Source organism: Zasmidium cellare (assembly GCF_010093935.1).
Source record: "Zasmidium cellare ATCC 36951 unplaced genomic scaffold M409scaffold_21, whole genome shotgun sequence".
Classification (NCBI taxonomy): Eukaryota; Fungi; Ascomycota; class Dothideomycetes; order Mycosphaerellales; family Mycosphaerellaceae; genus Zasmidium; species Zasmidium cellare.
Genome location: NW_022986965.1, coordinates 352936 through 380882, shown reverse-complemented (window position 1 = coordinate 380882; position 27947 = coordinate 352936). Strand labels below are relative to the sequence as shown.

The 27947-nt window shown below is 53.6% G+C and overlaps 10 protein-coding genes across 10 annotated transcripts; 4 read left to right on the top strand and 6 right to left on the bottom strand.

Moving 5' to 3' along the window:
• Positions 1-401: 401 nt before the first annotated feature.
• Positions 402-1580, bottom strand: M409DRAFT_55611 (uncharacterized protein; the record flags this gene model as incomplete). Its single annotated transcript, XM_033813045.1, has 1 exon — positions 402-1580. One exon carries the CDS (start codon positions 1578-1580, stop codon positions 402-404), a length of 1179 nt encoding a protein of 392 aa, XP_033666619.1.
• A 963-nt stretch (positions 1581-2543) lies between these two features.
• Positions 2544-3628, bottom strand: M409DRAFT_67088 (uncharacterized protein; the record flags this gene model as incomplete). The annotated part of the gene is made up of 3 exons (XM_033817252.1): positions 2544-2574; positions 2726-3187; positions 3240-3628. The coding sequence occupies 3 exons, from the start codon at positions 3626-3628 to the stop codon at positions 2544-2546; spliced, it is 882 nt and encodes a 293-aa protein (XP_033666618.1).
• Positions 3629-4815: 1187 nt separating this feature from the next.
• M409DRAFT_24016 (uncharacterized protein) lies at positions 4816-5193 on the bottom strand (the record flags this gene model as incomplete). Its single annotated transcript, XM_033807049.1, has 1 exon — positions 4816-5193. One exon carries the CDS (start codon positions 5191-5193, stop codon positions 4816-4818), a length of 378 nt encoding a protein of 125 aa, XP_033666617.1.
• Positions 5194-7743: 2550 nt separating this feature from the next.
• Positions 7744-9209, top strand: M409DRAFT_55608 (uncharacterized protein; the record flags this gene model as incomplete). Its single annotated transcript, XM_033813044.1, has 4 exons — positions 7744-8196; positions 8254-8792; positions 8851-9110; positions 9142-9209. The coding sequence occupies 4 exons, from the start codon at positions 7744-7746 to the stop codon at positions 9207-9209; spliced, it is 1320 nt and encodes a 439-aa protein (XP_033666616.1).
• A 618-nt stretch (positions 9210-9827) lies between these two features.
• Positions 9828-10386, top strand: M409DRAFT_67087 (uncharacterized protein; the record flags this gene model as incomplete). Its single annotated transcript, XM_033817251.1, has 3 exons — positions 9828-9854; positions 9909-10022; positions 10072-10386. The coding sequence occupies 3 exons, from the start codon at positions 9828-9830 to the stop codon at positions 10384-10386; spliced, it is 456 nt and encodes a 151-aa protein (XP_033666615.1).
• An 812-nt stretch (positions 10387-11198) lies between these two features.
• On the top strand, positions 11199-13700 carry M409DRAFT_24013 (uncharacterized protein; the record flags this gene model as incomplete). The annotated part of the gene is made up of 2 exons (XM_033807048.1): positions 11199-11950; positions 12008-13700. 2 exons carry the CDS (start codon positions 11199-11201, stop codon positions 13698-13700), a joined length of 2445 nt encoding a protein of 814 aa, XP_033666614.1.
• Positions 13701-15204: 1504 nt separating this feature from the next.
• M409DRAFT_24012 (uncharacterized protein) lies at positions 15205-17394 on the top strand (the record flags this gene model as incomplete). The annotated part of the gene is made up of 6 exons (XM_033807047.1): positions 15205-15425; positions 15480-16224; positions 16279-16474; positions 16530-16631; positions 16686-16921; positions 17017-17394. 6 exons carry the CDS (start codon positions 15205-15207, stop codon positions 17392-17394), a joined length of 1878 nt encoding a protein of 625 aa, XP_033666613.1.
• Positions 17395-20682: 3288 nt separating this feature from the next.
• Positions 20683-22012, bottom strand: M409DRAFT_67085 (uncharacterized protein; the record flags this gene model as incomplete). The annotated part of the gene is made up of 2 exons (XM_033817250.1): positions 20683-21374; positions 21424-22012. The coding sequence occupies 2 exons, from the start codon at positions 22010-22012 to the stop codon at positions 20683-20685; spliced, it is 1281 nt and encodes a 426-aa protein (XP_033666612.1).
• Positions 22013-22754: 742 nt separating this feature from the next.
• Positions 22755-23485, bottom strand: M409DRAFT_55603 (uncharacterized protein; the record flags this gene model as incomplete). The annotated part of the gene is made up of 2 exons (XM_033813043.1): positions 22755-23176; positions 23260-23485. 2 exons carry the CDS (start codon positions 23483-23485, stop codon positions 22755-22757), a joined length of 648 nt encoding a protein of 215 aa, XP_033666611.1.
• A 2045-nt stretch (positions 23486-25530) lies between these two features.
• M409DRAFT_55602 (uncharacterized protein) lies at positions 25531-26163 on the bottom strand (the record flags this gene model as incomplete). Its single annotated transcript, XM_033813042.1, has 2 exons — positions 25531-25974; positions 26014-26163. 2 exons carry the CDS (start codon positions 26161-26163, stop codon positions 25531-25533), a joined length of 594 nt encoding a protein of 197 aa, XP_033666610.1.
• Between the last annotated feature and the right edge of the window lie 1784 nt (positions 26164-27947).

The window sequence follows — 27947 nt, the reverse complement described above, 5'->3', positions numbered from 1 at the left end:
GCCGCTCGGGTCGCCAGCACCGGTGGCTCATTATCGGTCGCTTGAACCTGGATATCCTTTTGCTTCCAATAGCTGGTCTGGTCGTCTTTGCGAATCAGTATCAGAGGTCAAACAAGATGAAAAAGATGGATGGAGGAGAAGTGAGGTTGTTTGAGAGTTTGAAAGATGGCATTCCTTCATAGTGGCCTGTGCGTTCTGCTTCCTGCTGAACACCACCAAGTCCGTAGTGTTTGCAGGACGACTTTCTGATATAGGCTCGCGAAGAAGGACAGCGCTCTTTGACAACTTTCTGTTCATCCTCCACCTCGAATCTTCACAGCACTCAGCAAGTATGTGATGCAAACACATTGGTCTACTCCACCCGCTTGCGATTTCCACTCTTGTCCAATTCTCGCTTGGAATCATCCGCATTGTCGGTGTCCGCCATGTTCGCAATGGTTGCGGAGTGCATAAGGCCGTCTCCGTGTCCACAAACCACTCCCGGGAAGTTGTTGACTGTCATGTCTGGTCTCGCTCGGTATCTTCTCGCGCGAATAATGGAGCTCCCATTCTCGCGGGCCTGCTTTTCGAATTCTCTCGGACCCGTAGTTATTCACTGTGACAATATCGTTCAGGCGTGGGTAGAGTCGCTCCAGACAGAGCCCAGTCTTTTGAGAGAGGAGAAACACTACATTCCAACCGATGGACGGGCTGTCGTGATAGGAAATGTGGTCTGGACCTTCGTAAATGGTGACTGCTTCGAGATTGAAAAGCAGCGTGCGAAGTTGGTTCATGCTCCTGAACGACATCGAGGGGGTGTTGTAGTCCGTTTCCCAAAGTCCCCTCCAGAACTCCGTGTCGCTGCTACTCCTCGCATTGAATAGGACATACTGGGCGGCATTCGACTCCAGTTCTACATGGCGAACAAATTGCAACTTGTTGCTGAAAGGCGAAGCGATCAGGTCCAGCATCATTCCGGATGTAGACGGAAGATACATGTTGGAAAGGTCCAGTGACATGTTGCAATAGAAGATCTGCCGGCACTCATCATGAACTTGGCGAGACACTCTCAACATCAGAAGTCGAAATGGCTCTTCGGCACACCGAATTTCGTGATTTATGTATTGCTCCTCCAGTTCAGGTTCGAGCTTGTCAAGACGGCGCTTCCAGGAAGGAACATATGCTAGCATGCATGGAACCGAGAACGCATCCTTTGCAACCAGAGCATAGATTCTATTGCGAATCTCAGGCGGAAGGTCCAAGAACCTGAAGCAACCCTTCCTGACGACTTCGGCAACCAATGCTGTCCGTGCTTCGAGACTGAGGGGTTTGCCGCCGAGCGGTGTTGGTTGTGGCTCATCAAAGGCATCGAGGTCATCCAGATCATCCAGCAGGCCATCGCGGTCACGCTGGATTGCCCGGTCAAGAAGCCAGGTGGCGGAGTTGTCCGGTTGTTGTGTCTGCCGCTGAAGCTGCTGGTTTTGACGTTCGAGTTCTTGGATACGATCGGCGTGAGCGGCGAGTGCTTGTCGCAGGGCTCGGTTTTGCTTGAGAGCCGACTCGAGGTCCTCCGGAGGGTCGTCGGCATGCGGCTCTGCCATCTTGACGAAGAGGCCAGGTCTGCGGATGAAGCGTGGAGGGATGCGAGCGCGAGGTGTGTTTGCGGCGAAAAGAAGGAGGTGAAGTCACGAAAAGGCCAGCACGCGGAAGATCCCAGCTAGCGTCTCCGCTCGCGACTTCCCTAGCGCCTGTTCACATGTCAACCGCTCCTTCCCAAACAGTCACAGACTCACATGCTGAGACCAAAGAGAAAAGCATTGGCAGCCACGTCTCCACATTCACTATATACCTACGCACAACATTCTCTCATCTCAAACATTCCCCTTCCCGCTAAAGACCATTCTGCAACGTGTGTGGGTGGGTGCCAATTCCAATCTTGTCCGCGCTCAAAACCAGTCGAGCGCCTTCGCACAGCAAAGAAAACAAACCAGAACTAGCTGGTAGTTTCCCCCGCGGCGGTGTTGGTCAGTCTGTAAAGCAGAGAATCCAGAAAAACATCACATAAAGCACAGTTCGCAAAGGAGATTTGGTAGCGAAGGCAGTCGCTCGCCCAACTGATGTGTGAAAACCAGCAGACTCGCCAGGGCACCCTCCCAGCAAGCTGACTATGAGGGTGATGGCAGCGCGAAAAGCAGAAACATCGCATGAAAGGACGGCAAGAGTGCCCCGAGAATGAGTGTCCTTCGTCTCGCTTGTTCCCCAACACCCGCCATCCGCCAAATTACTTCGTTCGACCGTCCCAGTTCGAAAGATGTACGTGCTAACCGATGTCCTGTGTGAGAAGTGAAATGAACCCTGCGCCGTCCAAAAGATAGAGGTGAGAGCTGAGATCAGCTAGCTCGGAGCAATCGGTGTGCTTGTACCATCTTGAATTGGAGTTACCGGAAGACTTCGTGCAGTTTGGTTGTTTTTGGATTTTGTTTTTTGAGGGGAGATGCGAATTCGTCCATTCTGTGGGGTGGGGTTTACTCCGAGCAGTAGTGAGATCTTCGTGGGATGTGCGATCACTTGTCGAGTTGTGGAGAGCGGCCGGTGCTGTTGATGAGAAAGAGTCAGTACAGGTGTGGCCTGTCAGCAGCCGTGACGAAGAAAGCATCTACAACAACATCCCCTTACGAAATTGACCATCCTACATTACGTGGTCGATTACTGTCAGCAGAGACAAGTAGGAGATGGGGAAACTTGCCCAAGCTCCGCAATGTCGTCGCAGTGGTTGCACAGGGCGACGAAGAGGTCGAAAAACAACTGCGTACCGCCCTTCTCCATCTCCATCTGCATTGTGCCGCTGCGCTTGAAGGTCTTGCGGCTGCGGATGATGAGTGCGAGATAGTGGGCGCGGAGGCGCGAGTCGCTGGCGGGCGTGTTCGCATAAGCGAAGCGTGCGCTGCGCAGTATGGTGGCCACGTCAATGCCAGATTGCAGACCCTGCTTGCGAAGAGCAAGGCGCTGCAGGTCTGGCAGTTGAAGCTTCAGGGCAGTGCAGTAGACGGCCGTATCCCGAAGGATGTAGTCGCCCACGCCGTGATGGTAGATTGACGCGAACTCGTTAAGGCCACCGAGTTTCTTCGGGTCGGACTCCATGCGGGGAGACATGGAGGTGATGGTTGACGGTTCTTGGCCATCCTCGAGCGACCACGTGTTGCGCTTTCTACGGGATGTTAGCACAATTATCGTTTGACATTGAGTGATGGCGAACACACCTGTCATGCAGCAAGCGCGGGTAGTAGTCGCCCTTGTAGAGGAACTCGAGAACGGCACTGAGAACCTCTGGCTCATCGTCTGGAAGTGAGATACGCCGCTGGCCAGGGGATTCGAAGAACTGCGCACGACAGGCCTCGGCGAACCAAGGCGAGCGTGCAAGCACATCTTCGTGCGCGGCAAACAAACGCTGGTCCTTGCCCACTGCAATCGTAACGATCGCAGTATTGAGCTTGGGGGAACACCCGCCTATCGAAGGCGACGTGTCGGGACTGGCATTGTTCAACTGCTCGCGCAACCTCTGCTTGGCATCGTCTCGAAACGAGCGCTTGGATATCTTCCGCGCCTTGCCGGCCCTGTCCTTCGCCGAGGCGAACGACCGCTTGAACATGGTGGGCAGATGCGCCGTCTCTTTTCCAAACGAGTGATGGGAGTGTCGGAGGCGGGAAATGAGCGTTGCGAGTAGGTGAGGGTTGGAGGGTTAGAGGATCGACGCGCGGTGCATGTGGAAGCCCAGAGATATGGGCTTGACAAGAGTCGCGACACTGGATGAGTGTGCGCGGCCTTGCGTGTTGACTGCAGCGGTGACGAGAGAAAGAAGAGAGCACGCGAGGCGGGAAGACGTGGAGTATTTATACCTGCCTCTCTAGGCTGCGCCCTCTCACGTGGCTTGGTGATTGACGCCCGATGCCCCTGGCCGAAGCTTCTCGCATCAATTGCAACCTTATGTTCATTTCGGCCGGCAAGGGATGCCAGCATACCATTCGCATTATTGTGCAATGATGATGGATAAAACCCAATGCTAGATTGTTTTGATGACGGTGGTTGTTCCGCCCGTCGCTGCTTCCTTGAAACAGGTCCGATTTCTAATTGGGCGGTGGTTGCCTAGCTAGATCAGCGGCTAGAACTATTTTGGGCATCGCGTCTGCTGGCCATATCGATAAGACAAGCGAGGAAAGCGCCCAATGTCCACCGCAGGGATATAATCTCTCTACCAACACAAAGCTCCAGCAAAATATGGTTTACTGATCGTGCTCGTCCAAGTCTTATCTACAATTTGAAGAAAGTAAGGCTGCTCGACCCTCTTGCTTCGGCAAATCAACTTTACAAACCGCTGGCAATGACAACCTCTACACTCGCTTCGCAACCGAAACCACCTTTCGCCGTGCAGCAGTCGATTCCCTCTCTCTTTCTATTGAGAGGATCTGTCGATGGTGGGGCTTCTATCTCCTCGTTCTCCGAAACTACTGCGGACCTTCCCGAATCGCCCAGTATCATGTCCAAAGCCTCGACCGTCATGGGCATCAATTCCACAGCCTCGTAGTTGCTGGTGAATACAAGCAAAGCCGGGAGGCTTCAAGCTCCAGGGCTACCACATTCCAGGGCAATTCAGGCTTCACGTCGAGTCGGAAGAAGGTGTATTAGAATTGAATGCGCTGCATTGGATGGGGAAACGAGGCTATGAGGAGCGCCTAACATGCCCACCCCAACCCTCTCTCTCACTCTCATCCTCGTCCTCACACTGCTCTTTACCTTCTCCATCATCCTCGCACTCATCTTCATCCTCGATTTCACCCTCTAAGTCGGGTTCGGCTGACAAACAATCTTAACCGAGTTGGTAGGTCCAGAAGCCGTGACATTCTGAGTCTGGCCAGCGTTATTGGAAGATGCAGCAGTCGTAGAGTTGGTGCAATCGGAGGTGCCAGCCAGTACGAAAAGGCAACCACCCTTGACGTCCGGCCCAACGCTCGTAGTGAAGCACAAGCTCGGCGCCGCAAACGTCAAGCAACTTGTCGCGCCGTTTGCATCTGCAATGCCTTTGAACGTGTTGATGGTGTTGGTGCCGCACTCGTTGGAGTATGCGTCGATTTCGTAGTTGGTGCCGTCGGCGACGGCGTCGACCAAGGTTGAGGAGGTCCAGAGAGCTGCGAGGATTGTTGAGCGTGAGAAACGCATCGTGTGAGATGGTGCCGCTGTCGATGAGGAAGCGGCGTTGATTCTTGAAGGCTTTCCCAGGTAATCGTAAATTTACTAGGGGCAAGGTGGAAGTGGCCAAGACAGGGATTCATAGCCCAGCTCGTGAGGAAGCGAGAGACTGTGAGGCAGAACAGCACGCATAGCAGGCTAGGCTCGGCCGTGGGCAAGCACAACCAACCGATACTTGCACGAGCAAAATGTTCGCCACCTAGAGCACGTCACAGTGCATCCTTCACTCGGTAGTTGTCTTTCATTTTGATATTGTCTTTCGGCCGCTGAGCTAGTTGTCCAAACTATTACAATCGTCCAACTTTCCGCAACACTTCAATCCTTCAATTCTAGTGTGCTGTTATGAATATCGTTCTGCTTGCTAACAAAGTTGCAATTGCCCTATTCTGACCAATTTTATGGTCTCGTTAGCTCTCCTATTTTGCTATCGTAATACTCTGGCTAGCCATTGTCGTATAGTTTGAAGAACGGCCTACTTTCCCGCATCAGTAGCTTCCTCGACTAGGTACTAATAAGGTCAATCCTTCCGCTCACGACGTGAACAACCTGTTACTAAGGCGAAACGTAAGCTGTCATCGGCCGTTCAGGACGAATGGGTTCTAAGAAAGTGCCGAGCAAGCCGGCGCTAAGCACATAGCCTTGCATGGTGCCACATTAGGCTGGCTTTAAGCGCGATGAGGCTATGGATTGATAAACGCCTATGGTGCGACATTGGACTCATGTTACTGCCCATTTTACAACACGAGCGACGCAAAGAAAGTGGGAACTGGTTATTGTTAGGAAAGGGCCAATTGAAGCACGCCAGAATTGGGGCTGCACACTCAAAATTGTCGACCCACCTCATTCGGTGGCAAATGCATCGGAGCAAGTTGTTCGGACTTGCTCAAGCGGCGAGCGTCACCAGATCCGAGCCCTTCAAGAGCGAGCAGACGAAAGGCAGCGCCAGTGCGTTCAACGCTAAGCATGAGCTGCTGCAAAGGCAGTGGAGCTCCATTCTCCATAATCAACGAATATTTGGAACGGTCTCGCGGTGTCATTCCGTAGCTTGCCCTTAGAGGGACGAAAGGGTGTTGTTCCCACTCCTTGTATCACGCTACGGTCATGTCACGGGAGCGTACTTGCAAACCACTCAACATCCCTCGAGAAGATTTGACCAAACCAACGCGATCCGCGGTTCCACTTGGAGAAGATCTGCGAGGCAGTTATGAACTACCCTAGGCTCGGCCGCGTTCTGCAATAGGAAGGTGAGCGAATTTTTCTTGCTTAGCTTGTCTTACTGTAAGTTATTGGAGCTTGTTCGCTTCAAAGCGGGTATAACTCATCATCACCACTGTAGCGTTAGAGAGGAATGACGCATATTGCAATGGTCCTGTGCGACTGTACCGTCGTGAGAGGACGTAGATCGAGTGCTTTCGTTCTTTTGTGACGGATCCTTTACACAGCCCGTCTCCTCTGCAGATACCTAGCGTGCGAATGGCAAAGCAAGATCGTCTTGCGAGTAGCATCTCCATCTTGTCATTGGGCGAAGAGCAAAGTGGGGTGTTGGGCGTGACTTGATCACTGAGAGTTGCGCACAAAGGTCTGTTTAAAGTGCACGTCGAAATACAAGTTTCAGCAGTACAGTAATGTTGATCCCCCCAGCAGATGAATCACCTCTTCCTCCAAAACTTGAATCGTTTGCAAAACACATTTGTTAGCAGAATACTATGTTCTCGTTGCAGATTAACGTGTTCTCCATGAAAAGAGCGCCGTCATCCAATGCATTCTGCCTCTTCAAAAGACATCTTGCAACCCGCATGGCAGGATCTAGCTCCCAGTCAGCTGCCGTCCGGCAAAAATTTCAGCCTTGCAAGGCTACGCACCTAGTTCGGTGGAGTCCCCAAAAGGAAAGACTGCACGCCCGAGGGAGCAGTGTCTGGGTTGAAGAGGTAGCACTCAGGGTTGCTGTCATTGATTCTCACGGCAGCGATGTAGTCGGCACCAGAGTCATAAGTTCCAAGACCGCATAATCGGCAGACCACAATGGGACATGGAGATGCTACATTTTGCTCCTCCGATCCTTTTCAAAGGCTGGGTTGGACCAAGCTATCCAGATCGTTTCCTCATTGATCTTACCGTATTTTCGGCAGTTGTCAATGCAGCGCTGGAAGGCATGGTGTTGGGAGAACGTGTTCGAGCTGATGGCTGTCTCTGGGCCATCACCTTCAGCACGATGAGATGCCGTCGCTGCCGCATCGCGCTGGAGAAACGACCCGACCATCGACTTGTCACGGAGTCGCATGAATCCTCCATGAGCGGAGCGTTGGTCTTCTTAGCTTGGTATTGGTAATGCGAGATAACGAGAGGACGGGGAGTAGGTATCGACGAAGAGCCGTGATATGGCCATTGGCCATTGTCCATGCACGAGTTCATGTCACTGGGAAGAACATAAATATGCCGTGCCTGCCGCCACAGCGCACCTCGACATCCCTTCCAGTCCTATCTATCATCCTTTCCCACTCCAGACTCACTCAACTCAACATGGTCCCAACTCCAAGAACACGGGCTGCCGTGCTGGCTGCGGCCCTGTGGACTCAGCTCGCAGTGGCTACCCGCGTCGCTTTCATGTCCGAATCGACTGGCTCGGGCATCATCACGTTCATGGCCCCCAACATCACCCAGGCAATTGCGTGCTACGATCTCAGTGACTACGGAGAGCTGCCATCGGTACAAGTCTTGGACTCGACACCCGGCCTCGCGGTCAACTTTTTCCCGGACAGTCAGTGCCAGGGCAATTCCACGGTCTTCCATACCGATGGATATCTTAGTGCATCAGAGGTGGCCTTCGGAAGCTGGTCCATCACGAAAGACACGCCCAAAAGCGCGAACACCACTGACCTAGTCGCAACGGCTCCAGGATCTATCAAAATGGGCAACTACCAGGAGTTTGGGCTGACCGGCCCGCACACAGACGTGTCGTTGAGCATTCCGCTGGTAAGTTTCCAACTCATAACGTATCGCCTATGGGAGATTGTTAACGGGACGCAGTAGCTTGCGGCCCTACTCCTCACCGCAACTGGCTCAGGTATCACCACCATCTATGCCACGGTAGTTGCTTGTTCAGAAGCTGCTCAAACGGGCGAAGTAAATGATATTCTCGCATGTATTTCCGTACCCATCGCGACAATCTGCTCATTCACGGGTGGTTATCTCTACAAGCACGCTGGGGCCTCTGTCGTTGCTAACACTGCCATCGATATGGCCACTGGAACGATCACCAACCTCAACGGCCCTAACAAACGCTCAGCCATCGATTCAGCGTTGCACGATTATCTGAGCGTCTTGCCAAACAGCTCTTATGTCGGACACATGTATCATGCTGCGTACGAGCATCCGAGACCAATGTATGAGGTCGAACCAGTCCCTGGACACCGAATGCACTTCTCGGCGTTCATTGGGGATGGCTTCATCACTCACCACATGCACTATGCGCAGGAGACCGAAAAGGTCAAACGAGCCCAGGGACTCGACAAGCGCGATCCACCATACCCCTATGACGGTATCCGATACAGCGAGAACGGATTTGATTGGTACGTCTTTTAAAATTCGACGAAAGCGAGTAGTGACGAATACTAACAAGCATGATAGGAACATGTGTGTCTATTCCCAATCCACCTCCTCCAACTGGGACGACTCTCCCAGTTACGACTACAACACGTTCTACGACCAGCTCACCTGCGTCATTGACAGCCCGGCTCCCTACCAGTCTGCGCAGGCCATGCAGATCGATCTCTACGATATCTCTGGTACTCTTTCTGCTGATATCGAGATCAGGCCTTACTCTGGCTCGTCGGCGACGGCGAATGCTCCTGCGTGCAGCGCGACGCCTCCGCCGATTAATGGTGACTGTGAGGTCAATTAGGCTGTGACACTGTAAAGATTTGAATAGGAAGGAGGAGGAGGACGGCAGGGGGAGGTTCCAGTCGGCGTATGGATCATCTTCCTAGGGATCGTCTTACTCGAGAACGTTGAGAAAAGATTCCACTTGCAAATCACCCGACATGTTCGTGAAGTAGTAAGAGGAGAGTTGGAAGAGTCAGTAGCTACACGTACAGATTCCACATTCGCTTATGATACGCTGGTCTCCGAATTTTGCTTCCGTACGCCCGCTTCTCTCAACATCGATATGGAGATGCCCGACGAATTGTTCGAATTGATCCCCTATCTACTATGTACTGATAAAAGCAGAGTCTAATTTTCCTACTAAAGAATATAAAGAGCATTAATCTCGAAATCAACATAAGTTCTAATTAGGGAATTAGCCGGGTTTGCAGCTATTTTAGGGATCGCGCCTGCTCGCCATATCGATAAGAGAAGCGAGGAAAGCGGATCGTCATAGTGTTCGGCATCAAACCTTCGTCCAGGCTTCGACACAGGCTTCACTCGGCGGCAGCTGCAGGTGTTTGGCGCGCGCCAGACTTGCCTCGACCCTTCACTTTCCACTTCTTCACTTGTCAACAACACACAACTCTCGTATTGCTTCGCACTTTTCTATACACCCAACCGCGCTGACATCAATTGCGACGCACCACCCACCATCCATCAAGGTCGCTACCACCGCCAACATGACCAGCAACAAGCGTCTGATGAAGGTTGGTGGAAAGAGGCACATGGCATGTGTGTTACCGAACTGACCACTTCAACAGGAGCTCGGGGAGATCACCACCAATCCTCCGCAGGGCTGCATCATCACACCCCCGACCGAGGACATGTTCACATGGGACGTGACCATGGATGGTCCCTCAGACTCGGTCTACGCTGTAAGTCAGTTGAAACTTCAATACTAGTCCAGCACTGACACGATCACAGGGCGGCAAATACCACATCCAGATCGTCCTCCCCAAAGAATACCCATTCAAGCCACCGGTCCTCTCATTCAAGACCAAGATCTACCACCCCAATGTCTCCAACGACGAACGCGGCGCGATGTGTCTGGGTATGCTCAAGGCCGAGGAATGGAAGCCACCGAACAAGATCGCCGAGGTCCTCAAGCTGGTCCGCGCCGTGCTCGCCGCTCCGCAGCCAGACGATGCCGTCGAGACTGGAATCGCTGAGCAGTTCAAGAACGATCGCAAGTCATTTGACAAGGTCGCGAAAGAGTGGGTTGGCAAATATGCAAAGTAGTACTTGGACAGCGCAGAGTCAGGCAAGAAGCGTTGGACGTTTAGGGACAAGGGCAAGAAGCCGATGCGGAAGGAAGATATGATATAAGGAAGAGGGCTTCGAAGAGCTCTTGCAGGTCTCCTATCGCACCTCATAGGTGCATGGGATCGGAAGGGGAACAGCATTGAATTGTGCATAGAAGCATAGCGAGAGGCGTTGGAGGCGCGGGAGGGGTGGAAACCTTTTGGACAAGAATGCGATTCGTTAGCCACTGTATGTTGCAATAGCCATGCTATGCCAGAGGAAGTAGTGGTTTCGTCGTCTGGTGCTCTCGAGCGAGCCAGTTCCCGTCGATTTCATGTGATTGTGCTCGCGGGAAATTCAGCCGCAGCCAATGAAGGCAGCAGTTTAAGAACTTGGAACGCCTTTCAATCGACTCCCCTCTGCCTTCTACCAGTAACGTGACGCCCATGACTTCAGTGATATTGCCGAACTAGGAAGTCGTAGAATGTTACGTACCACGACTTTATTGACTGAGACTAGCTCGAAATTCAGTGACTTCACTTTGTCCGCTCGACCTCACAGCAAGACCAACCCTCTCGCACCACGACTGACTGACTGGTTTCAACCTTCTCAACAAGAGCCAGCGTCACTGCTGGTGGAATCGCCCGGCCATCGCGCTGCGCACTATCAGCCTGTGAGAAACCATCCACGCTGGTTCGCGACGACCACGCGCAAAAGACACATCCGCAGTGAACCGATCTGCTAACACTTTGCACACCCCCCGCGCAGGGCCTTCGTCTTGAACACCGCACACGAGGCCGGCTACCAAGATGAGCCCCCGCTCGCTCTCGCCGCTGTCCGACTCGGGTCGCAGCGAGGCCGAGGAGAAGGTCACAAAGAATGCACTATCCAACAAGAACACCAATGTTGATCCGTCCGCCAGACCTTCGTCTTCATCTCGCCTTTCTCGCTACGATCGCAGCGACCGCAAGTATGCGGTCATGTTCAACCCGCGAGCCCACTTTGACGACTACCGCCCAGACGGATCCCGATCGCCTTACCGCAATGACCGCGACCGCTCCCGCTCCAGGTCACCATACCGCGCAAGCAAGGAGAAGGACAAGGTCGAGGACACCGTTGGACAGAAGCGCCGCCGCGAAGATGATCAATACGGCAAGAGCGCATCAGACACGCGACGTCACAAGGTCTACCAGGATCCTCCAGGACGTGGTCAGGCCTCGAACTACCATCGTGGTTCAGACCGTGTATCACACCCAAGCGGTAGACCCCACAACAACGACCGTGATGGGCGCGGCCGTGGCAACATGCGCAACTCTTACGGCGATCGTGACCGCGACAGGAGCAGATCTCCGTACCGTGCACCTGCTGACAACACCTCCCGACCAGGAAGCCGGCAGGAACAAGACGTTTCGAATGATTCTAGATCCAAGAGACGTGGAAGCACGCCTTCTGCTCAACGCGAGTTTACCCCACAAGCTCCACGAGATCGTGCTGATACTAAGATGTCATCTTCTCAATCAGAGCAAGAAGCGGCGGCATCTCAAAACGTCGGCAAGGCAAGGTTAGTGAACATTAAAGCTCCATACTATTCAACAGATACTGATGTTGTAACGCGCAGTGATCAACTTGAAGAAGCGGAACCTGAGAAGCAGCTCTCTGAAGCTGAGCTAATCGAGCAACGCCGCAAGAAGCGTGAAGCAATTAGGAAGAAGCACGCAGCATCGTCGATCGGCGATTCACTTCTGCGCGCTACCTTGGAGGCGAATCAGGCATCCGCAGTTGTCACACCACAGCATGAGAGTGTGACTGGATCCCGAGAGCAATCCCCACCATCGCCGTCCTCGGTAGGATCTCCAAGTACTCCCAGAGACAGCACTTCAGCTCCAACATCACCGGCAGAGTTCGCGACGATGAAGGATGTGGACTTGGCGAATCCTCTACAGGTAAATGCCACGATGGATGACCAGGGCCAGTCTGCTGCAGACTACGATCCGAACCAAGACATGGACGAAGATCGACCAGAATTCAAGCAGCAACATGTGCAGGAGTCGCTGCCACAAGAAGAGACGACTGTCGCAGCACCGCCAAAGAAGTCTGCTGACGACTTCGACATGTTTGCTGATGATGACGACGACATGTTCGCAGCCAACGAAGCACCGATTCATCAAGCTGGCGGTAAACAGGCCCGTGCGCTGGACGAGAGCCTTCACGACAATTGGGACTACCCAGACGGTCACTACCGCATCATCAACGGTGAGCTCTTGAATGGTAGATATGCGGTTGAGCAACAGGTCGGCAAGGGCACCTTCGCCACTGTCGTGCGAGCTACCGACACCAACACGGGCACGAAAGTTGCCATCAAGATTGCCTGCCGAAACGATACCATGTTGAAAGCAGGCCAGAAGGAGATGCAATTTCTTGAGCGCCTCAACGAGAGAGATCCAGAAGACAAGCGGTACATCATCCGCCTGCTTGGCAACTTCACGCACAAGGGTCATCTATGTCTTGTTTTTGAAGGCCTGCACATGGACTTGCGCGAGGTACTCAAGAAGTTCGGCCGAGACGTTGGCATTAATCTGGAGGCAGTCAAGCTCTACGCCTACCAGATGTTCCACGCGCTGCAGCACATGAAGAACGCAGAAGTCCTCCACGCCGATCTCAAGCCCGACAACATCCTCGTCAACGAGAAGCGCACCCTCATCAAAGTCTGCGATTTCGGTACTGCTACCTTGCAACAGGATGCCGAGCTTACGCCATACTTGGTGTCACGCTTCTACCGTGCTCCAGAAGTCATTCTCGGCATGGACTTCGACTATGCGATCGACATGTGGGCTATCGGCTGCACCCTCTACGAACTGTACGCGGGTCGCATTCTCTTCAACGGCTCCGACAACAACAACATGCTCCGTGTCATCCAGGAATGCCGAGGCAAGCTGCCAAATCGACTCATCAAGCGCGCCAAGTTGGCTGATAAGTACTTCGACGATGCCTTCACCTTCCACGGCCTCGATCGTGACAAGATGACCGGCAATGTCATCCACCGACCTATGCACTTTGCACAGGGACTCGTTGGCAAAGACCTGAAGTCACGCCTTGGTGGTAATCTGAACAAGATGGACGCCGTTCAGCTCAAGGAGCACAATGTCTTTGTGGATCTTCTTGACAAGTGCTTGCAGCTGGATCCTGAGAAACGTATCAAGCCGAAGGACGCACTGCACCATCAGTTCTTTGCTCGCCCGCTCCAGGCGAAGCCGAAGACTTCAGCCTCCACGACTCCGTTTCGTCCTGTCTCAGCGAAGAATGCTGGATAGTATTACGGCAAGAACCGCTGAGAGGATGACAGTTTCGAATATATGACCCATCAGATGTGACCATCTGGAGACTGCAGGAATACCAGACATCGGCGATACGCACGACTCTGCATTACGATACCATCATCCCTGCACGAAGGCGAAGTTTGGTACATTGGATTTTCAGACGAGCTTGGTTTTTGCGACAGGGCACCTGCGATTGGAGAGGACGTGCAGTCTGGTATGTTCGAGTTGCCGCGGCAGCAGCAGCGAGCATTGAGCATTGATCATCAGCATCACGACTTCGTACCGGCAGCATGGAGCACTGGGCACAAGCAAGCATCATTGAACATCATTTGCGATCCCCAGGCACTGAAAGAAGGAGGGACTATGAAACGCATGATGACCGGACTTAGGTATGGGGGAAAGACATGAAAGAGTTGTGGCTATGACTCCAGGTGGAAGTTCAGCAGTCTCAATGAAAACGACAATTCCAAGGCCTGTATCATTTCTTGTCTCGTTTCTTGCCTCGAATCGAAATCAATGACCTGATTTCTTTGTCCTTGGGCGACGGCTCAAATGTTCGAGAGGCAGATGTCTAGGATTGCCTACTCGAGGTCGAACAGTCTAGGACATGAGAGTCTCACATTGGGCTGTTGGCCTGCAACAGATACCAAATGGCACTTCGCATTTATACACCATCCCCTCCACCACCTCTTACCATCCCATACCCATCCCCAACAGCAATTGATTCGAAACGCCTTCCGCTTCACTTCATAAGTTCTTTGAGTACAACATGGACACTAACGGCATCTTCCAACAATCAACCGCTACAACCCCAAGGATACTTCCTTTACATCCCCAACGACATCGCCCCGAAACAGGTTCAGCTACCCCCAGTCTCTTCACGTCTGGAAGCAACAGCGGCCTTGCTCGCACAGCACCGATTTTGGCTAGGCCCGGTCAGTCTTTACCTCCTCGACGTCTTATTGGTAACAGCGCTGGCGCTGCTTTTACCTATACCGAACAATCCTTTGCTAGCCCAATTCAGCGTTCTTCAACTTCGGGAAGGCACATTGGCAGCGCCGGTGCTGCTTTAGCGTTCACTAGATCACCCTTGGGTGACCGCGGTCAGTCTTCAATCTCAGGTGGTCTCGTCGACAATGGTGCTGGCGCCGCTTCTCGGATGACCTCGACGCCCTCCCTACATCATCCGACTTTGACAGTCAACAGCGTCCCAGCCACGCCGCGGATCAATCAAAATCTAGGTGGGAGAAGGCAGCCGGTACACGACGTGCCCGGCTCTCCTTCAAGTCAGGTATCTAGCAGTACCCAACAGCCAACAACATGGAAGCCCTTACCGCAGACCCCATTTGAAGTTAACCTGCATGATGGACGAATTCAGAAAGTCTCAGGCGCAGGACATCCGTCACGAGGACATCCATTTCAAGAAGCTTCAGGCTGTTCGGGCGAACACCTTCAAGAAAACAAACCCGCAACATCCAGAAACGAACAAAGCTCTGCTATGAAAGCCGGTGGAGCTGCTCGGGGACAGCAGCCCTGTTCGGGCTCCAATACCTCTCTTCTCGAAGACATTCCTGAGCTGAACATCCTTATCCTGGGCCAGATAGGAGTCGGCAAATCGACTTTCGTCAACGCAATCTTGAACTATATCAAATACGATTCGCTCGATGATGCATTGAGATCGCAGAGAGTGCAGTGCGTTATCCCTACGTCCTTCACTTGGTCAGTCATCAAGCCACTGTTCAGATCTCGACTTCACTGACACTAGTCCTGAAGGCAGCGCCTTGTCAGGGGCGACTACGTTCCGAAGGTCATTTCCGTACAGCCCAATGCCGGCGACTACACAGCCAGTCCTCCGCAGAGCCAGGAAGAGGCAAAACCAGGTCAATCGGCTACACGAGGCATCGGGCAATACACAGTTCCACTGGGAAACACATTGGTGCGGCTTATCGACACACCGGGCATTGGCGACATTCGCGGCGTATCACGAGATAACGACATCATAGCCAAAATCACGGAAAGCCTTGGTTCCCTAGAAGTTCTTTCTGGTATCGTCATTTTGCTAAAACTGGACGAAGCAAGACTCACTGGTATGCTGGCGTACTGTCTGAAGGAATTATTCACCTTTTTTCACCGCAATGCTGCCAAGAACATTGTTTTTGGATTTACCCACTCCAGGGGCATTTCCTTCCAGCCCGGTGCAACTTACGCAAAATTGCAGCAAATGCTGGAACGCGATCCAATATCGGGACTCCATGTTGGACCCGACGTCACATATTGCTTCGATTCGGAAGGTTTCCAATGCCTTGCTGCTCATTGCGCTGGTGTCAACATTAAAGAGATGGGTAAAGTACGGGACTACAGAACCAGCTGGAAGAAATCTGCCGCCGAGGCGTTACGAATGTTGATGCATTTTCGACCTTCTATCACGGCGCCACATCGTACTGTGGAAACCTTGGATTTATACTGGTCGAGATGGGCGATGTGGCGACTTGTAAGATCATCAAAGGAGATTTCAAAGGTACGTATCGCAGCAGCCTGGCCAACAGTTGACACCGCTAACGCGAATAGTCAGACCACACAGAGCAACGTCGAATTGCAACGAGATGAAGAACGAAATCTGAAAGAGGCGTTGCTACGGTGTGATGAGCTTGAGAAGGTGCGGTGTCTCAGTGAAGCGATCCATAAATCAGAGCAGCAAGATGTACCCAGCGTTGTCTGCTCACACCCCGACTGTACTGTTGTCAGAGATGGCCACGAGCAGTATAAGAGTAAGTCCAATCTAGGGACCTCTTAGACCGTAGCTAACTACCATGTCTTTGATAGGTATTTGCCACGACGATTGCTTCTGCGCCGACATACCGATTGGGCAGCGTTATTGTACGTCGATCGTGCGTTGCAAGGCGTTCATAGGTCAAAACGGTGCGTGTAAGCCATGTGGTCATTCATGGGGATTGCACATGCGAATTCTTCGAGGATCAGTTGAAAAAGTCTCGTCTGGGGACACGGCAATCCGAAGGCGCATTCAGATGAATGAGCAGGGCGCCGAGCACATCAAGAAGCGCATCCGCGAGCAGCAGAGGATTGTTGACCAGTACAGATGCGAGATTAAACCCTTCCATGTCTTCGCCAATCATCTCGCAGGCGTCATCGAGAGAGACTCAATCAAGCCGTGGAATAATTCGACCCTGGGCTATCTGGATTGTCTCATCGACGCGGTAGGTCAGATGCATTCCAATCACTGGCTGCCTCTCCGCAGGCCTACTTATTAATGCGCGCGCTGAAGTATTTGGCTAACACAGATGCCACACAGGAAAGAGGGAAGGTCGAAACCGGTGCATCCAACAAGCAACTGCAGAAGCTTCTAGCTGAACGCTGCGAGCACAAAGAGAATACTGGGGCTTTGATCAAGGGTAACGACAATGTGGTTCTTGAACCACAGAGCCTACAAAATCTGATGGCTGAGCTAAGTTCGTTGGAGCTGACCCGTCCGTTTTGGGACCGCGTTTGGGATTCGTCTTCAGACATCAAATGTGCGAGTTCCAGCGATACAGAAGAGCGTGGTTTAGAGCCGGACTCAGACATCTCCCCCAACGCCAGCGGCCTCAAACGCTGCCGTCAGTGGCAGCACGGTCCTACTCCTGACGAATACGGCCATCCGGACTGGTACAAGAGCAGGTGGGCTCACTAGGGTCTGAAGATATTCGGGAGCAGTGGTGTCTGATATGGACTGTCCATTTGCTTCAGCCATCAATCGCACATCAGAGAGAGAAAAACAAAGACACCGTTCTATTTGCATCGCTATTGAGGGTTTCCGAGACAGGCGGGTGGATCGTAGGTTCTGATTATGACCTCCCAGTTCCAGAACTCCATACCTTGTGATATGGGGCCATCTTCAAGTTCCGCTAAAAGTGGACCGTTAAAAGCCCGAAAATCTACGAACAATTTCACGATGTCTTCATTCACTCACGCGTGGCAAGCCTGACATGTGACAGTTACTGCCGGGCAGCAATCATCCGCCGTAACAATCTCACCAAGCATCTCGGCTGTACCGTCAGCAGTTCGCCAGCACAGTCGGCCCATATCCCATACTCCTTCCTCCAACAAAAGTATCCTTACAGTCCCCAATAGAAAATTTTCCATTTCTGGCGGTGAGTCACTTCCTACGGGATCGATAATATACCACAGCTCACAAGAAAACCTCCCGGATCCGTTCTCGAGCTTCATCCCCATCACCAAGCCTACCTACAGTAGTCTCGCTTCTCGGGCCCCGAGTAACGAACCAGAGTAGTCGGGAGGGATCCCTTCATCAGCTCATGCGGCGTGGCCAAGCACGGCATTGCTCGTCTCGTGCGATCAATCAGCACAGACGGGAACTGATAGCAAGCCCCGCGACGTTCATCAAGTCAACCTATTCTGCTACAACGGCATAGAGAGTTCGTGCGTGCGTCGACTATCGTCTGGAAAGAGGAAAAAGCCAAGGAGAGCTAGAGCAGAAGGGACATGTGCTTTGGTGATGCCGTGGAGAGGTGCTGCCGTGTTGGAGTTGTACAGAGATGGGGCTAGACTTGAAGGGGGAATAGAGTGGGTGTGTATGCAGAGCTTCGGTGAGATCTTTCTTTCTTTCTGGAGTTTGCTTTTTCGGGGCTAAAATCGTCGCCGGAGCTGCCATGCGGAAGACTTGGATCCGACTTCCTATGCAGCTGGTGCAGGTGTCGTCAGTAGCACCGCCGTCGAAGAAGACAGACGGACAGTCCGGTTGAGTGCATACAGACCTGCGGTACAGCTGCGCACAACACGGTACGGGCAGGACAGGCGGGATCTTGATGAAGAAATGTGACGAGCCAACCGCTCACTGCATGATCGAAGAAGCATCTGGTCTCGGCCGGTCTCTTCTTCGACGATCATTTCCCAGAAACACAGTACAGTACCTCTTCGTCTCTGCAGGAAAGAGTCCTCAGCCGCAGAATCTGCCTTGTGCCGCGACGCGACCGACGGCGACCACGAAGGAGTACAACAAGCTGAGCGAGGGACGGGAATGTATCAAAGTACAACACGGAGTCCACGGAGTAAGCCTGAGGATCACAACCTGCTGCACGAAGCGCTATCCCTTTCCTGGGGAGCTTCTCAGACACCACCAAGTCTCTTGCTGCTGTAGGCTGACGTCGTCGATGTCGCTGGGAGGTACAGTACCGACGCAAGGTGCTCCGTGGTTCTTCTCACTTGCGGTGGGTGCTGTGCCTCGCCACCGCCAACCAGATGCACGAGAACGTCCTGGCTGGCGGCCTGAATTCTGAGGCGAAGAAGGCAACGGAGACCGATCGTACAGGGAAATTTTCTTCCCTCTCCTGCTTGTTGGGTGTGTTTGTGTGTTCTGTACGACGTCCTCGCCACGCTGCCGTGCTCGACGGAACGGGCAGGTATAATCAAGGCAAATAAATTTGACTCCCAATGCTCCATTATCGATCTCACGCCCGGGTTCATGCCTGCGTGCCCAGCATCATCAGTAAGTTCTCGTGTTTCGAAACAAAACCCAGTCGAGTTCTGATCCTCTGAACTGTGTGTGAGAGAGTATTCTCGTCACTGCAGCAAGGGTCCGTCCATGCGTCCAGCCGTCTGGCTGTCTGCCTTCTTCACAGTCGACGGACAGATTTTTTCGCCACATGCACGTCCCAACTCAGGCAGGTCGTTTTTGCTTTTTTGTTACTGTACTCATGATGGAACCGCGGAATGCTTCGCAACAGTCACCCGTACCGGCAGCTCTGTCTCGTCATGTGATCTACATTCCTGCATTCCCGTGGTCCCTCACCTTGCAACAAGAACAAGAAAGGAAAGGGTCCAGAAGAACACGTCCCCCATCCCATTCGCTGTTCATCATTGCCTCGTTTCGTTGAGAGGGAAGGAAGCATTTCCACGTGCATCCATCCATCCCCGCCACACCTCCCATTCCCAGTGCCAGCTCGCAGATGTGACGAAACCCGCAGTGCAAAGAGAGCTTTCACACAGCGAGGCGAAGTGCAGCAACTTCCGGGATCGGGATTGGTTGCCCTTGGGTTTTGCTGAGCGGGACTTGCATGCGTGTGGCCGCCCGCCCGCCTCGTCCTTTTTGGCTGGGAGTACGGAAGGCGAGATGGGTGAGTTGGAAAGATATTTTTTCTTGGAACTTTATGGAATGGGATCCTGGGGTCGTTGCCTGAGGGAGAGGGAGGGTTTGATGAAGTAGGGCATTGTATGAAACACGTTGGGTATGGGAATAGATACTGTTAGTGGTGGTGATGGTTTGAGTCAAGTGGAGAGATGAGATGAGGTGTTCGAACAGTATATTTGGTCTTGATCTTTGTCATGGTGATGAGATGAACGTTAACGTTGTTGTGTGAAGCAAACTTGCCTTGCGGTCCCGAGTCAAAGATAACAGCATGAAGAAAGTACAGTCAATGACATCGTCAAAAAGCTTCAATCGCCGGCGACGGCATATTGATAATTTACACCAAGACGTATTGTATTCGCTTCACATTGGCCCCAGTCAAGTCCAGGAAGATCCAGCACCATCATGGTACATCAAAAGTCGTTGGATAAGCGCTATCCATATGCTTCTATCATTTGCTCTCCTCGAGCAATGGCTCCAAAGGTCTGCGACACACTTCCCATGTTCAAACTCCTCTCAAGCATAAGTTCCCTTTTCAACAACAACATCGGAAGAAGCAGCAACAGCGTTTGGGGGTATCTAGTACAAAAATCCTCTTTCCTTTTCCGCGCACCAGAAACATTTTCATTCGCTCAGATTTGGCTCCCTCATGTCGTCGTCAAAGTAACGCCGGTTTTTGCCGTAAAGAAATTGGTATGCAATGGTCCGGTGGTGTAGTTCTGGACCATCCATAAAATATGAACATCCGGAATGGAATATTAAAAACCCAATAGGTGTTGTGGTGGTAGGCGACAAGCCAGTAAACAAGGTGGCAACGTGGTATTGGCCGATGCATCAATAAGTGGGAGTCCACATATGATTGGCCGGAAGATTGAAGTTGGAAAACATCTGGCCGCAACGACGGAAGTCAGGAAGACCACCGAAGAAATGACCGGATGTATGGACCACGGGTGCCACGACTGACTTGGGAGGGGTCGTATAAAGAGTTGGTTGCGGAGTGCACTGGCCAGAGCTGGGCGGCGTCAGGATCACATGGTGCGGTTGTGGTTGCTGGTGCGATCCGTAATACTCTGGAGTGGGTGGGTACTGCTGGGCCGGCAGCTCCATGCGCGGGACAGGTTCGTACGCGCCGGTGAAATCCGAAACGGGCGATTCCATGGATTTGTCCACCACAGGGCTGTAGGGAGGCGTTGGAGGTGCCGTGGTTGGGAGGGAAGACCCTGAAGTGGTCGTCAACCGCGGACAGCGGATGATGAAGTCACGAAGCTCTTCGAGAGTGATTCTGCGGTGAGGGTTGACCTCGAAGATCCGCTGAAGAATGCAGTTGAGCTCGTCAGAAATAGGAAGAATGGATTGCAGGAAATTCCGGTCACGCATGAATGCCCGGAAAGTGGAATCGTCCATGGATGCACGCTTCCAAGGGTTGCGTCCGCAGGTCAGGTTGACCAGTATTACGCCCAGAGACCAGACGTCATTGGGTGCCGAAGCGTAAGCAGAGTACGGCTTCGGGTTGGGTTGTTGACATTCTATCAGAAAGTCAGTATTGATCTAAAACGTGAAGGTAAGTGAACGTACCTGGTGACATGTAGAATGTCGAGCCACAGCCATAGTCGGAGGTAATTCGATCCTGAGTGGCCAATCCAAAATCCGCGAGCTTGGCGGTCCATCCATTGTCCATGACAAGAACATTCTCAGGCTTGAGATCGCGGTGGTAAATCCCTTGAGAATGGCAATGCTGGACAGCGGAAAGAATCTGCAAAAACACCTGCTTGGCCTTGAAGTCGTCTCCAATGTAATGGCCCTCCTCGGTGATCTTGGAGAACAAATCGCCTTCCGGACAATACTCAATCACAACGTACGTGCAGTCCGGGCTGTCCAAGATCTTGACGAGGGAAACAACATTTGGATGACTGCTCGCGGCGTAATGCAATTGGATCTCCCGGTTTTGGAACTTCCTCTGGCGAGCATCGAGACCGACTTTGTTCAGTGCCTTGACGGCGTACTGAACATCAGTCACGATGTCGCGGGCCCGGTAAACGGTTCCATATGCGCCAACGCCAAGGACTGCGGTCAATTCGATATTACCAGCCAACACAAGGCCAATGCTATCTTCTGGGCTGCATTGTCCAGAAGGCTTTGGCGATGCGGGAGGAGTTGGGAGCATCGTCGACCTCCAAACGGAGTCCTGGTCCAACACGGATCCGACTGGGTTTATTGGGTCCGGACACTCATGAGCTGCTGTCAAACGGATTGGTTTCCAAGTGGCAATTCCAATAAAAGCGCGTCCTGAAAGTCCAATTGGGATCGATGGGTATGAAGCTTGGTAGAGGTGGTTGTTGAAAGGAGTGTCGAGGTCAGTTGAGAATAGAGTCGTAGGAGTGTGATGTGAAGTGAGGTCGTCGGTAAAGGTGAGGCGAAATAGGCGTATGATGTAGCTCTGGCTGCAGAAGGCAAGAATGGCGGGGCGATAGTCGGGAGTGATAAAGCCTGCGGACCCTTGAACACGGACGGGACAGGTGCTCTGTTATTAGGAAGGATTGTGCTCAGAAGGCCCGGATGACGAGAGGTAACGGGCTGGAGTAGACAGGTGGTGCATAAGGTGGTAAAGTAGTCAATCCGACGCACACAGCCTGGCTCGCCTTTGGCTGTGGGAGGCAGGCGAGTGCGTGTTGCATGCTGTCAAAACGACACATCTCCATCTCCAAGCTCGACGTTAGCGGCACACGATCCCTGGGCGACATGGCTCGCACCCACTAGCGCCCTGCACGACCAGGTCATGATGGTCGCATGGGCTAGCGGCGAACTCTGTGCGCTGCCTGCTATTTTTTTCGTGTCTGGTCTGGCGAGCTGGGTGGGCTGCGGGCTTGGCCTGCGCGCGCCGGTCAAAGGACAGGCTCAAAGGATGGCTAGCCTGCTGCTGCTGCCAGTAGCGCCCCGATGGGCCCACCCCTGCGCGACGCTTGCGTGTCAGTGGCTCGCCGCACGGGGTGGCAGACGCCACCGCACGCATGCGTCCAGCGCTTTGTTGTTGGGGCGGCGAGCGAGCGCAGGCGGCCGTTGCTGTGCGGCGGCGCCAGTCTTTGATGCTGATGACGCCTGGCCTTGCCTTGCCGCCGCCAGACAGCAGCGAAGGGGACGACCAGGCCGTGTCGCCGTCCCACGGCTCCCAGAGGCCCCCCTCCACCCAAGCCGCGTGCGTGTCCAGCGATGACTCCGGCTGGCGCGCGAATCGATTCCTGTCCAGCGGCTCGGTGCAGGGCGTGTTTGAGAGCAGCAGCAGCGCTTGCAAGGAGACCCCGGGGGCGCGGTGATTGGCTGTGCAGCGGGCCTGAGGCAAATGGCCGCCCATCCCTCATCATCCATCCTGACATCCACGCCAACCCAAGCGAATTGCAGCCATGATCGTCGCACCAATCACCGCGGTCTTGGCCGCCTGAGCCGTAGCGTTGCGTGCGCTCGCTGCTTTGCTCTGCGTCGTTTGCATCCGCTGCCTCTCGTAGCTACCGCTCTGGGCTAGCACGTTGCCGCCTCTGCGAATCCTGCTCTTGTTGCTGCTCTCATTAGCCGGGGCGGCGAGATGAGCAAAAGCGCCCAGAGAGGCACAAGCGCCGGACGTTACGTGAACCCGTGCGTGCATCACGCCAGGCCCAGAAAAATTTGCTCACTACAGGAGCAGCATCCAGCGATGGACTTTCCAGAAGATCGCTCACGCAAAGCTAGAACCACACCAGACTTTGAGAGGCCGTGCCGTCAGCACTTGGCGTGCGCCCAGCAGCGAAGTGACTTTTTGCGTTGCAACCTTAATCGAGATGCCAATGACTGCGGCTGGGCGCTGATTGGGGGGCCTTGCTCATCACTCACTCGTGTTCATCACTCAGAAACGAGCAAGAGGCGAGCAACAAGCAGCGCCCCGGCTGTTTGCTCATGTTGCACGTCGGCACATATCGCCGTGCGAAGACGATTCAATCTGCACAACGTGTGTGATAACGCCCCGAGCCCCAACCTGCAGCCCGCCGCGTTGAGAGCGTCGTCGTGCAGGCCCCAGGCGAACGAAGGGGTCTCTGCCACTGTCTCTGTTCGAGACGTACAGTACAGCAACTCGTGTCTCTGATCCAAGGCAAGGAAAGGCCTCGCATCCACTGGGTACACCCGACGGTCTCGCATGAATCAACGGCGAGGCTTGCGTCAGGAATCCCTTCCACTCCTCGTCTCATTGGACACGAGCTGGGGGATCGTCGGCTGTACATCCTCATGCTGCAGCTGCGTCTTGATTGGATGCTTTCAGCTTTACCTCAGAATGAGCGTGAGATTCGCCCGTCCACCGTCGCTGGTAGTCGACGGTTTGTACGAGAGGATCATGTGTTGCATCCAATATTGCAAAACAACCACAACCGCTAGTGGTGAGCAGAAAATTCTCCAATCGTCATCTGCTCGGCTGCGCCATGTTTCGAGAATCCTCATCTATTGCAGTCGTTAGATCCACCGGGCCAACGTCAGCTAGAGGCGACGTTTGAATCCCGAGACAAACGAAAGACATGGATTTGTGCAATGGACCGACGTCCGTTGGTCACGTGTGACTGGACTTTTGCAGTCTCTTGCTGCCAGCCGTTCACAGATCGGCGGTAGCACTCTCGGGAACAGTCCTGGTCGTTGTGCGTGGCCGCGGTGACTGTGCCACCATGCGGGGCCTGACTCCAAAACAACTTCGTACTCTGCAGGGTCTCGTTGACGCTGACAGAGGGATGTTGGCATCTGCAGCAGCGCGCCGCATCGACTGCTCCAGAGAAGGTCTCCCGCCTTGCCAACAAAAAGCTGTCCTGTACTGCTTGACCAAGACCACGTCACAGATGCGGCACCTCGATAGCAGGACCGAAAAGGGGAGTCTAGGCCTCGTGGCCTGGCGTCTTGCTGGTGGCTGCCACAAAATTCAAACAACACGATGCTTTGCAGTAGCGTCCACGGTCTGCTCGGACCACCCAAAACGCTTGACGCTACCCGTCGTTGAAGTCTCGAAGCGTTACCTTTTTCAGGCAAACTCCCTCCTCTCGATCCCTGTGCTTTGATGCGTACTCAGAAGTATCGCATCCACTGGCGGCGCCAGCATCTGCAGCTCTATCAAATTCGATACGCCCCAGAAGCTATCGTCGCGACGTTATGCGAGTCCTATCCGTGGCTTTCCGCTACTCTGGCGGGCACTTGATTGAACTGCAGCCGTGATTCGTTGGCCTGAGGCACCCGCGGGAACTCAGGCATCCCGACTGTGGATGAAGGAGTCGGTCTCTCACACAACCCACCTTCTGCAAGAGTTCGCCGAGTCTTGGAACTGCAGCATGTCGACGTGAACCCTTGATATCAGCACCTTGTTTCTTGTCCCTGTCGAAGTTTACAAGCGCGTAGGATGAGTACATCGAACTTTCTGAGATTGAGTCGTCGACGTGAATGGTCGATTCTTCCTACCAGGTCTCCACCTGCAAGAGCTGCTGGTGAGATGAGTTTATCTTCGCATCGCCGGTCGCGACGAATCAGCGAGAGATTTCGAGCTTCGATGTTCGGAAAAACCGTCACCGCCAGCAGGTACGAAAGCATCATGGCGCTCGGTGTTTCTAGTCAACGCGCGACGACGACACCCTCGACGACAGTCTTACACGATAGTCATCGCGATTGATTGTTCGATCAACCGCTTCAGTCGGCACCTAGATCGTCGCTTGTGTGGGCCATGCAACCAAGCATGCCGTTCGGATGGAATGCGTTGAGAGGTATTCCATCACGATCCATCCAGCGTCGCTGTTGAAGCAATGCTTGGTCTGGCTTGGGGCCACCAACGACGAGAGTCGTGGCATTCGAGAATCCCGTAGCGTACGATTGCTCACTCTCGCGGTTGCACCAATAGCCATCTGCGTCCTGCGGAGCAAGATCCGTCTTTCCTCGCCAGAGCTCTCGCGCGCTTGATCCATGGATGAGTTGGTGGTTTCTGTTTCTGGCGGCCGCACATGCGCTCGCGATGTGAGGCAAATGCACGACCGCGCACAACCACCTCCCGCCAGCATTTGCATCCTTCCAGACTACCAAGGCCGACTGTTGTTTGGACCAGAATATCCTGAAATCGTGATTGCTCCCGTCGTCCCGCTGGCGCGCCAGTCAGCAACACGTCCTCGTGAAACGCACTGGGTGGGGAGCTCTATCGAAGCCTCTGACCCGCGCCAGCAGCTGGTGGTTGCAGCCACCATTCCGCGAGAAAGGCTGGGGTAGGTCAGCTGCAGCTTCCGCGGCGCTGTGCTGCGTATGCGGTGGCGGTCTCGTGATCCCGCTAGCCATGTCGTGAGAATAGCACGCAGGAGTAGTTGGCTGCGTGTTCACTATAATGAGCTGTGCCGTGGGAGCTGGCTGTTATTGGGGTCCATTTGATGAAGAGTACGAGGTGTACGAGACACAGGACTCACCTTTGAAGCTCCACACATCAACGAAGAGTGTGCGCCTTCAGCGGCAAGGTCTTTGCCGTCCTGTCGATGAGATGCAGCTTACCGCCGAGGCAACGACTTCCAACATTACCTCACGAAATACTCGTCTCCGAGCTGGGCCATCCCTCAGTCACAGTCATGGGCAGCTTCGCTTTCGAAGGAAAGTGGTTGGTATCGGCCCGCTGAGCATGAGGCGCAAGCCACAAAGCCATGGCGAGAGACCAGTGGAGTCTGACCTCGCCTTTTCGCAAGTAGCTCTCACAACACGTGAGACTCGCGTGGCCAAGTCGGCCTCGTGTCACCAAGAGGTGAAGTTCGCCGACCGGTAAAGGCAGGCTTCAGCAACGGAGTTGTTGGCTCCCATCATCCAACTCGCAGCCACTTCCTGCGTCCACATGGCAGCCATTCCAACGGCATCCGCGTTCGAGAATAGATGTGTCATGCACATCGCTCACCATTGCCAACATCTTTCTGACCCTCGACGCCGACGCCAGCCGTCGAAGGAAATGGAATTCCCGGGCCTTCCAATGACATTTCCCCGTCGCGCTCAACTCCGCAGGCGTCGTTCTAGTGGAAGCCACAGAGACTATCGAAGAGCTTCTTGGGCAGCAGGCGTGCGGGCTCGCATCATCCTCTTCCCACTAGAACGCCGAACGCATTTCCACTACCCGTCTCGCAAGCCTGGCCAGGACAGCCATCGAAGCTGTATGATTCAGCGTCGCTGATCGAACCTACACGGAGACTAAGATCATCGCGGAAGCCGATAGAATCGACATGATGTTCGTCCATGCAGATGCTGGATGCCGAGAATGCCTATCGACAGCCACGACTCGCTTCCCCGGTGGGATGCTGGACCATGACATGCCGTGGATGCCCTCATGTGGAAAGAGCGAGCTTGTAGAGCGTGGCCGGAAGAAAGCTTGGCTGCAGTCATGATGTGCCTATTTCACGTGGCTCGCTTGAGATGGCCCACAAGACCAGGCCAGACCTCTGCTTGTAGATGACAAATGATGGCAGTGAATGCGTAGTTGATCCTATGGCGCAGATGTAGGTGTGTTGAGAAAGCTGCCGAAATGCCATTCAACGGTGTCCGATCCAGGTGCCACCTGCGAAGTGTGATCCTCTTGAGACTGTTGGTCCAAGACCGTTCTTTCATGATTCTTTCAATTTGGGTCAAGATTGGCGATTCCTTGTCCTTTCGATGGCTAGCCAGCTGTCACCACTGCCATGCGAGTGTCGCAAGCATCGATCGTTCTGGCGCTGGTCTTGACAAGTGGACTGCCGATCGATGGAAAATGCATGTCCCCCAGTCCAGGAGAAGGTATGGGGCTACGCAAATTGCTCTGGCAAGTATGAGGGCACCGAATTCCAAGTCCATGAACTTCGACGAGGTCGACCATCCAACCACGAGCAGACACATGTCACAGCAGTACTGTATCCTACTCTGTCACTCATCATGGCGCGATCGAGGATAGCCTGAGGATTGATCTCCAGCTTGGGGTTCTCCGTGTTCTCCTCATTTGGGCTTCAACAGCCGATGATGGGACGAAGTGCCCCCTTCGCAGGTCTCGACTTCGCGAGTTTGCGAGGCTCCCATGCTGCCGTACAAGGAGACTTGCAATGTGCGAAAGTATTCTGATC